This window comes from Marmota monax, unplaced genomic scaffold (assembly GCF_021218885.2).
Source record: "Marmota monax isolate L192 unplaced genomic scaffold, Marmota_monax_Labrador192_F-V1.1 WCK01_AAM20220418_F8-fsc00108, whole genome shotgun sequence".
In the NCBI taxonomy this organism is placed as follows: Eukaryota; Metazoa; Chordata; class Mammalia; order Rodentia; family Sciuridae; genus Marmota; species Marmota monax.
The window spans coordinates 4,259,777-4,269,662 of record NW_026694593.1 but is presented as its reverse complement, the minus strand read 5'-3'; the positions used below and the strand labels follow the sequence as shown (position 1 = coordinate 4,269,662).

The window sequence follows — 9,886 nt, the reverse complement described above, 5'->3', positions numbered from 1 at the left end:
ACTTGCTACAGCTACCACCCAATCAATCCCATTGGGGGATTAATTCCCTGATTAGGTTAAGACTCCCATAAGCCAATAATTTCACTTCTAAACTTTCTTGCATTGTCTCACACATGAGCTTTTGGGGGACACCTCACATCTAAACCTTAACGGTTCTCCTCCCAGACTGCTTTCTACAGTGGTTGTGCTCATTTGCACTCCCACCAACGGTGTATGAATATATTTTTCTCCCACATCCTTGCCGGCACTTATTATTTTTATTCTTGATCGTCGTCATTCTGACTGGAGTGAGATGAGGTCTCAGTGTTGTTTTGATTTGCATTTCCCTGGTGGCTAGGGATGTTGAACACTTTTTCATATATGTGTTGGCCATTTGTGGTTTCTTCTTCTGAGAAGTTTCTGTAGTTCTTTTGCCCATTTATTGACTGGGTTATTTGGCTTTTTGGTGTTCAGCTTTTTGAGTTCCTTATATATTCTGGATATTAATCCCTGTCAGAGGAGTAGCTGGCAAAGATTTTATCCCATTCTGTGGACTCTCTTTATGCTCTTTATTGTTTCCTTTGCTGTGCAGAAGCTTTTTAATTTGATGGCATCTCACTTATTGATTCTTGGTTTTATTTCTTGAGTTTGGAAGTAGGTGCTGAGCCAACATGTTGAAGTATTGACAAGCTATGTTTTCTACTGGCAGTTGATACATTTCGGGTCTAATTTCTAAGTCTTTGATCCACTTTAAATGGCTTTCGTGCAGGGTAAGAGATTGCTTTGGCTATTCCCCCAGCCCTTTTTATTTTTTATTTGGAGATAGTGTCTTGCTAAATTGCTATGGCTGGCCTCAAACTTGCCATCCCCCTGTTTTAGCCTCCCTAGTCACTGGGATTACAGAATAGCTGGGATTATAAGCATGTGCTGCCAGCCTGGCCCATTCCCCTGAACTTGATTCCTCGAAGAGCTTCCTGATTAAGTTCCTATTAAAAATATGTAAAGAAGAAACAAATTCTTTGTACCGATAAATAAGCAAAAGCTATCAGATCATAAATCATTTTTGTATTTATTATCTCAAAATATATATTGAGATAAATTTTTCTAAGATCATAACATTGGTAAGTGATAGAGCAAGGTCTTAAATATATACAGGTCTTTTTATGTAAGTCCCAGTCTCTTCCCATATAATTGGCCAGTCACAGTGCTTGGTACCAAAGATACAGCGGTGAATAAGATGCAATCTCTGTTTTCTAGGATCTCACAGTTTGGTCAGAAACAGATGGGTTTAGACTTGACTTTGGCACAATGTGATGAACTCTATACGGTGATAGGCCTGGAAGGTATGCCAATCAGTGCAATGGGTAGGATTTTAGCAGCGTAGGATTTAGAAGATCAGGAGACCACTTGAGCGGAGGAAATGGTACAAGCAAAGGTATGGAAGCTGGAAAGTTGTCTGATTAAGTGGGATTCTCTAGACGTTGTGGGAAACCGAGTTGCAAGTGTACACTGAAGCCAGAACATGGAGGGCTTCTATGTGCATTCCATCAACATGTGTTTATTGGACATGCATCATGGCAAGCTGCTGTCATGGATGCAGGGGTACCGTAGCAAACAAGACAAGATCCTTATGCTTATGGGCTTTGTATTCTAGATGGGGGAAAAAGACAACAGATGAGTGACACAAAAGCAAGACATAAGCCATGGAAAATGCTAAGGACAACATCAGGAAAGAGGGTTATGAAATAAAGAGTGACTGGGGGGTGATCTTTTAGATCAAGTATCAGAAAAAGTTCCTTGGATGAGGTGACTTTTTAGTTAAGGTCTGAATAAAATGAGGAGCCAAACACATATGGTCATGGAGAGGACTCTTCTGAACAAAGAAATACCTGGTTCAAAGGCTTCCAAATAAGAACTAGCATGTCTTGCTAGAATCATGGAAAAAGGCCAGAATCTGTAAAAGAGAGTGGTGAAAGGTGAGGTCTGGTAGGGCCCCTTCCCTTACTGTAGGAAGATATACTGGAATGATATTGGAATTTATTCTCAGTAGAGAGGGAAACTATTCAGAATTTTTAGCAGGGAGTCATGTGATGTGGTTTACATTTTTATTTTTTCCTGGTTTTTATCGGTGCATTATAATTACACATTACAGTGGGATTCATTCTGAGAGATTTATACATGTACAAACCATAATTTAATCAATCTAGTTCCCCAGTACTTTCCCTTTCCTTCTCCTCTTTTCCCTGATCTTCTTCCTCTACTCTATTGGTTTCCTTCTATTATTTTTTTTAAAAAAAATAGTGCATGATAATTATCTATCAAAGTAGGATTCACTGTGCTATAGTCATACGTGGACAAAACATAATTTGGATGGTTTTATTCTCCAGGACCTCACTTTGCCCTCCCCCTTCCTTTACTCTGTTGGTCTTCCTTCTGATTTCATGAGATCCCACTTTAATTTCTTTTTTTCCTCTCTAGATACCACATATGAGATGAAACATTCAACCCTTGACTTTCTGAGTCTGCCTTATTTCACTTATCATGATGTTCTCCAGTTCCACCCGTTTAGCAGCAAATGACATAATTTTATTCTTCTTTAGGACTGAGTACAACTCCATTGTGTGTGTGTGTGTGGGTGTGTGTGTGTGTGACATTTTCTTTAACTATTTGACTATTAATGAACACCTAGGTCGGTTCCCATAACTTGGCTATTTTGAATTGCACTGCATTGGTATGAATATATCCTTACAGTGTGCTGATTTTAGTTCTTTTGGACAAATGCTAAGGAGTGACATAACTGGATCATAGATAGTGAACTAGGGTTCCACTCCTAATCTTTTTTTTTTTTTTTGGTACCAGGAATTGAATCCAGGGGCACTTAATCACTGAGCCACGTTCTTAGCCCTGATGAGTTTGATTTGAGGGCAAGGAATGGTTACAGGAAAGGATATCTCCTGGGTGTTTGCTTGAGCTGTGTGCGTAACACACCAAGTGCCTTCCTGAGCCCTGAGAAACTGCCAGATTTTGAGGCCTTTCACTGTATTTTCCACCCTTTGATTTAGCTTGCTGGGGAGGTTAAGCTGTAGAGAACATTCTAGAGGAAGACTTTTCTTACTCCTTAACAAATGTGCCCTGGATGCAACAGCCGACACAGGAATTCCCATTGATCTTGAGGTCCAGGACAGACCTTCTCTCCAGGATCCTGGTCCTTCTCCTGTGACTGTCCTTCTCGATCCTTCCAGGGATAGCTGCTTCCTTTCTTCCTGGTGTGATTTCCTGTATCTAGGATGTTGTGCCTTGCACAAAGGTTGTTTTCTATGCATGTACGTCTTACTATGTTTTGATTTCCTGGAGGGAGGGGACTGTTGTGATAAAGTGTTATACTCTCTCTGTAGAGAATATGACCCAGTGGCTCTCAGCATCTCCTTTCTCCTTCCAAATTTCCTAGGCTTCTTCACAACTCAACTTGTGTGCTGCAGTCTGGCTGGGCACAATTCACCAGCCACTTATCAAGCAGGAATGAACTTTATTTTTAGAACGCACACGCCGCACCAAGCGAGCTCTTCAGGAATTCCCTCAGAGCCCAACTGCCACCACCGGCTTCTGGCGAGCCTCTCAACCCACCTCCTCCCGCTCTTGAGGCCCATTGGCTGGGTCGCGTGGGCGGAGCCCAAAGAGTCCCCCAATGAGCAGCTTCGTGGTCTGAAAGGGCGGGGAAACAGCCCAGTGAGCATCAACGCAGAGGAGCCAATCAGCTGGCAGCTGGAAGTTTGCTGGGGCCACTGTGAGCCAATCAGCTGGAAGTTTGCTGGGGCCGCTTGGGCTGTGGCTCTCAACATCTCCCCCTCTCTGTTTAATTAAACAACAAGCATGTGGCTTAGGGACCGTGCCTGCCTTAGATGGTCCAATACTACATATGGTCCTTACCCGTCATCGGATGAGCTGACCTCAAGGCGTCAGCCTCCTGTCTTAGGTTGGTACCATTGTAATTGGATCTTACCCATCATTGACTACCAGTCCAGCATACAGCCACACCTGTGGATAGGCCTATGCACCAGTGGGGGGGTGAGGTTCTTTGCCTCACCTCTATTGGCCTCCAAATTTTAGCTGAACTACCATCACAAGCAGAAGGGAGGAGGATACACCAAGCCAATTGAAGGCTCCTTTTGGAAAAATTGTACCACCGATGACACCATCAGCAGAAATACCCCGGCACTACCGCAAGTCGCTGCACCAACAGTTGTGGATGCAAATTAATGTTTTTTTCCAATTAGATGTGCTTGCATGAGATTTGAAAGGTAAGAGTGAGTCAGAGGTCATCATTCTATGATTTTGGTTGTTTGTTTTGGAAAGCAATTTTATAGAGGTGTGGTTGTTGGCAGGCAATTTTGGTAGCAATGCCAGCAGCTTCAGGATCCTAGGTTTCTGAATCCTGAATTATAGCTCATGTGATATATTGAACTCAGTAGTCCCAGGAGTTTCTTGCAGATTTCTAATAATCCAGCCCTCATTATTCTAGGCATAACATCCTTTTTGTTGAAATTAGTCAAAAAGGTTACTGTTTTATTTATTGACCTCTAATTTTGTAAGAGGTTCATTTAGTCTCTCTTGTCTGATCCTGTGTTTTATGTACAGAGGATGCTCAGTAAATGTCCAGTTCAATTTATTCTGAGGCCAGAATCATTTTCTCTATTTCTAAACAGTCACTGAGGGGCACTGAACATCAGTGGCTACACTTAGAGGTGAGCAGTACCAAGCTGAGCTGATGAGGTCTTATCCCCAGTTTGGCAGGGAGGATAATTTACAGATGGGCCAAACAATATAACAGAAGTGAGTGGGGATTAGGAGAAATCACTGCTTGGCCTGTCTAAGAAGGCTGTTCAAAAGAGGTGATGTCTTAACTGGGACCCAAGGAATGTCTGGGTTTTGACCAGGCAGAAAACAGGGAGGGAATTTTCAGGATGATGAAATGTTGTATTTATATGGATTCATGAAAGACCCCAGTGAACTAAGGAGAGGCCAAGTGCTTGGCATGACGGGAGCACTGGATACTCCTGGGAATGGCCTCTCATTAGATTGGGCTGAGTAAGGTCATCTTGGGTCAGAGAGTAAAGGGTCCATGAGCCATGCTAATAAGTTAATAAAGTTACCAGGGAGCCTCTCTGAAAAAAGAAAATTAAGGCAAGAGGAGATGGAGATATAAGAAGATACTCAGAAGTCATGGAGGATGCAGAATTGGCAAAAATCAGTGACCATTTGCATGTGGCCGTGAATGAGGGGTAAGAGTCAAATGTAACTCCTTGGTGGGGGAGGGAGCCAAAAGCTATGTTTAGATAAGTTCCATTTTGACTCTTTTTTATTTGTTTCATGTTGATCCTTATTTTTATCACAGCCCAGAAATTCAGAAGTCAGGAAATGAGGTCTTATTCTTGGAAAAGGGCCCACAATTAAAGATAACATGGTTCCACAGAGAAGAAGAAAAAGCCATCAAAGTCATTGCTCACCAATCATTTATTGAGTATTTGAATACAAGTCTGTGGTCTGCACATTGATTTTGTTGGGAAGGGTTTTCAGGACTTGGAAGGTATGGATCATGGGTATCCATAGCCTTTGGGGATCTGCAAACAGATGACATATGCTTTCTATTTTTATGTGATTGGAAACTAGAAAGGCATTGAGTTGGAATGGGTTCAGTCAGTTCTTGTGACAGGCACTTGATGGATAGTCCCTCTGGTGAGGGGTAGGGCCTGGGCGTGGGGGATGTCAGTGACTTTGGATGGTCTCCTGGCAGCCTCTCAAGGTGTTTCATTCTAGTCTAGATTGCGATGCTTGCAGTTTCTGATGTTTTATGCTCCGGAGCCAAAGCCCACCCAAGCCCGGATTTCTTCTCTTTAGTTGTAATGTAAATCTTTGGCATAGTTTTCCTGTTTCTGAACTTTAAGGAGAAGTGTTCTATCTTTCAGTGATCCAACCAAGTCTCACTTGTTCAGAGAGCAAACCAAGAAATGATTTAAATCCCTAAATTGATCAAAATTAAGATTTGATTCTTTCACCCAATTTACTACTTAGATTTCACCCAACCAGAAAATCCTAGGATTGCTGCTTGAAAGCCTGAAATGCCTTAAAAGTGAATCCTAGTTCTCAAAAGCATCCCTGCAGGTAGATAAAAGGAAGATAAACTTTTTCAACTTTTAAACAGAATAAAGACGACCTTCATGGGGGTGCCTTCTTTGACTTCGCACATAGCCTAGTAGTTATGTCGTTTCAGCTCTTGAACGTAGGCGTAGAAGGGGTTGGGGACATTAGCAGTCTTGGTGGGGTGACCTCTACCCTGTTCACTTTTCTGGAGCCTTCCACGGCTTTGGGTTGGATGGAATTGTCCCCCTTGGGAGCTTTGGCTGTGGTCATCCTCGTTCATGTGGAATTTCTCTCTTTTGGGAAAGCCTTGCTGGGGTCCTTGGGACTGTTGACCTGGGGACCCCTTGTACCTGTCTGTCTTCTCATGGTTCTGTTTATCCTGTTGTTGGTGGTGTTGATCCTCTTTGTGAGTTGGTCTATTTTGTCTCTGGCGCTTCTGTTCATCTGCAGAGGTCTGTCTGTCCTCTGTCTGATGGTGCTTTTCCTCTTCGTGGCTTCTTCTGTCCTGGGCCTCACATGGGCCCTCCTGGCCCTCACGGCTGTCTCTATCCCAGCTTTGATGGCGCTTTTCCTCTGCTTTGTGTCTCTGCTCCTTGGCCTGGCTTTGCCTGGTCTGGACCTGCCTGTGGCTCTGCTCACTCCTGCCTGATTGCCCTTCATGACAAAACGGCCTTTCTTGCCGGATCTGCCCTAGGAGTTTGTGTTGGTGATGTTGGCTGCCTGCCTCAGGCTTCCAAGGCTGCAAGTTCTGCTTTTGCTCCTCCCTGGGCTGGAACTCCTGTCCCTGGTTTTGCTTCATTTCCTGTCCTGGAGTCTGTTGATTGCCTCTCCCTGACTTTCCTGACTGTTCACCATCTGAGCTTCTTCCTGTTCCCTGAGTCCCTTGGGAGCATCTATTTTGTCCTAGTATTTCAGTTTCCCCAGTCTGTGACTGGCCATAGTGGGAACCCTGACCCTGTCTGTCTGTCTGGCCATAGTGGCAACCTTGACTCTGTCTGTCTGTCTGGCCATAGTGGAAACTCTGTCCTTGTCTGTCGGTCTGACCATAGTGGGAACCCTGACCCTGTCTGTCTGTCTGGCCATAGTGAGAACTCTGTCCTTGTCTGTCTGTCTGACCATAGTGGGAACCCTGACCCTGTCTGTCTGTCTGGCCATAGTGGGAACCCTGTCCCTGTCTGTCTGTCTGGCCATAGTGGAAATCCTGACTCTGTCTGTCTGTCTGGCCATAGTGGGAACTCTGTCCTTGTCTGTCTGTCTGACCATAGTGGGAACTCTGTCCTTGTCTGTCTGTCTGGCCATAGTGGGAACTCTGTCCTTGTCTGTCTGTCTGGCCATAGTGGGAACCCTGACCCTGTCTGTCTGTCTGGCCATAGTGGGAACCCTGACCCTGTCTGTCTGTCTGGCCATAGTGGGAACCCTGACCCTGTCTGTCTGTCTGGCCATAGTGGGAACCCTGACCCTGTCTGTCTGTCTGGCCATAGTGGGAACCCTGTCCTTGTCTGTCTGTCTGGCCATAGTGAGAACCCTGACCCTGTCTGTCTGTCTGACCATAGTGGGAACTCTGACCCTGTCTGTCTGTCTGACCATAGTGAGAACTCTGTCCTTGTCTGTCTGTCTGACCATAGTGAGAACTCTGTCCTTGTCTGTCTGTCTGACCATAGTGAGAACCTTGACCCTGTCTGTCTGTCTGACCATAGTGGGACCCCTGTCCTTGTCTGTCTGTCTGACCATAGCAGGAAACTTGACCCTGTCTGTCTGTCTGACCATAGTGAGAACTCTGTCCCTGTCTGTCTGTCTGACCATAGTGGGAACCTTGACCCTGTCTGTCTGTCTGACCATAGTGGGAACTCTGTCCTTGTCTTTCTGTCTGACCATAGTGGGTACCCTGACCCTGTCTGTCTGTCTGACCATAGTGAGAACTCTGTCCTTGTCTGTCTGTCTGACCATAGTGGGAACCTTGACCCTGTCTGTCTGTCTGACCATAGTGAGAACTCTGTCCTTGTCTGTCTGTCTGACCATAGTGGGTACCCTGACCCTGTCTGTCTGTCTGACCATAGTGAGAACTCTGTCCTTGTCTGTCTGTCTGACCATAGTGAGAACTCTGTCCTTGTCTGTCTGTCTGACCGTAGCTCGATTCCTCAGTCAGCTCCCCAGATTGTCCATTTTGAGAATCGGATTCCTGTTGGTTGTTCTGGCTAGAGTGAGAGTCTTGTCTGAGTCTCCCAGACTGGCCACAGCTTGATTGTTGTTCATGCCTTTCAGACTGACCGTAGTGAGAATACTGAACTGGTTTCTCAGATAGATTGCAAGCAAAAATGTATTCTTGCTCTTTTGGCAGGCCAGTGCTAGACTCATGACTCAGTGTTTGACCACAGTCAGAATCCTGACCTTGTCTTTCATATTGATCTGACTGGCCATGATAGGAATCCCTGTCTTGTCTCTCTGACTGACCATGGTGCGAATCCCTATTTTGTCTCTCTGACTGATCATAGCTGAAGTCCTGGCCCTGTCTCTCAGTTGGACCGTGATGGAAATCCCTATCTTTTCTCTCAGATTGATTGTGTTGGGCATCCTGACTTTGTCTCTCAGACTGACGGTGGAAGGAGTTCTGCCTCTCTCCCTCAGGCTTCTGCCTGTGTGGTCTGCCTGTGTCTTGGGTTACTTCCTGCCCCTCTTCCTGCTGGGAGGCTCTGTGTCCACATGACTTCTTACCTAGCTTTCGATGGCAGGCTTGGACCAACTGGAACACCAACAAGAGGTATTCTTGAAAATCAACCTGTCCATCTAAGTCTTGGTCCAAGAGGGTCAGTATGTTTTCCACAGTCTTTGGGTCATTTGGTCTCTGTGAGAAGATAAAACAACAACAACAACAAAGAACCAAATCAGACATTCTCTTATGGATACTGAGATGCACATCAATGCTCATATCCTAATCCATTCATTTCACGCAAGGGCTTTTGCTTATTGACAAATGGATTAATCTGAAGTAGCTTGGGCTTTGTTCTAGTCTATGATCAGTTGGTTCTCAGAACCTCATCCCTTGCTGGACTAGCAGGAAAATGACTCTAGGGAGTAGAAAGACTTATTTAAAATCAGTTCTATTAATAATTAATTAGAATCATTAACATCCCTTAGTGTTCCATATCCTGAATGTTTGTTCACCAACTTCTTTCTCACCACACTGTAAGATCATGCAAGGAGGAAAGCTAATTTTATCCATGTTCATATCCCTAGTGACTAGGCTTGTGCTGGCATAGAGTAGGTATGCAATGATCTTTACCGAAAGAATGAAACAATACTTGAGAACATGTATGGACAGCATTAAATATAGAAATCAAAATATGAATCTCAGACTTTCTTTTAGTTATTGCTTATTACTTTGAAGTTGTTCTGTCTGTCATTCAAGCTCAAGCTCAGACACAAGGAGGGAGGTGTGTGCGTGCGTGCGTGTGTGTGTGTGTGTGTGTGGTGTTTGCTGGGAGAAAACTACTAAGGAGCTGCCTGAATTCTTTTTGTTGCAGAGTGCAGCATGAAATAAAATGAAATAAAACATTAAACTCTGGTTGCAAACGTCAGAATCATTCACACTTGACTCTGTGGGGCCAAGTGTCTATGTATTTTACCTGGAGGATGTCTCCAAATTCAGTTAAGAGCAGCTGTTTCAACTCCTTCTTGGATAGTGAAGTGCAGTTCTCTTTGGCATACATCTGGAAAGCTTTGATCACATTGAGTATGCTGTTCAGGAGTTCAGCCATTTTGGAAAATGCAG

General features: G+C 44.4%; 1 protein-coding gene across 1 annotated transcript; it reads right to left on the bottom strand.

The window, feature by feature from the left end:
- Window positions 1–5,503: 5,503 nt before the first annotated feature.
- Rptn (repetin) lies at window positions 5,504–9,886 on the bottom strand. The gene is made up of 2 exons (XM_058571966.1): window positions 9,741–9,886; window positions 5,504–8,959 (listed from the first exon to the last, which is right to left on the bottom strand). The coding sequence occupies exons 1-2, from the start codon at window positions 9,870–9,872 to the stop codon at window positions 6,227–6,229; spliced, it is 2,865 nt and encodes a 954-aa protein (XP_058427949.1). The 5' UTR covers window positions 9,873–9,886; the 3' UTR covers window positions 5,504–6,226.

What these genes read in the sequence shown, in the direction of transcription:
- Rptn (XM_058571966.1), bottom strand. Translation starts at nt 9,872, where the DNA reads ATGGCTGAACTCCTGAACAGCATACTCAATGTGATCAAAGCTTTCCAG. An exon ending in AATTTGGAGACATCCTCCAG is followed by an intron (nt 8,960 to 9,740) that starts GTAAAATACATA and finishes ATCTTCTCACAG; the next exon opens with AGACCAAATGACCCAAAGAC.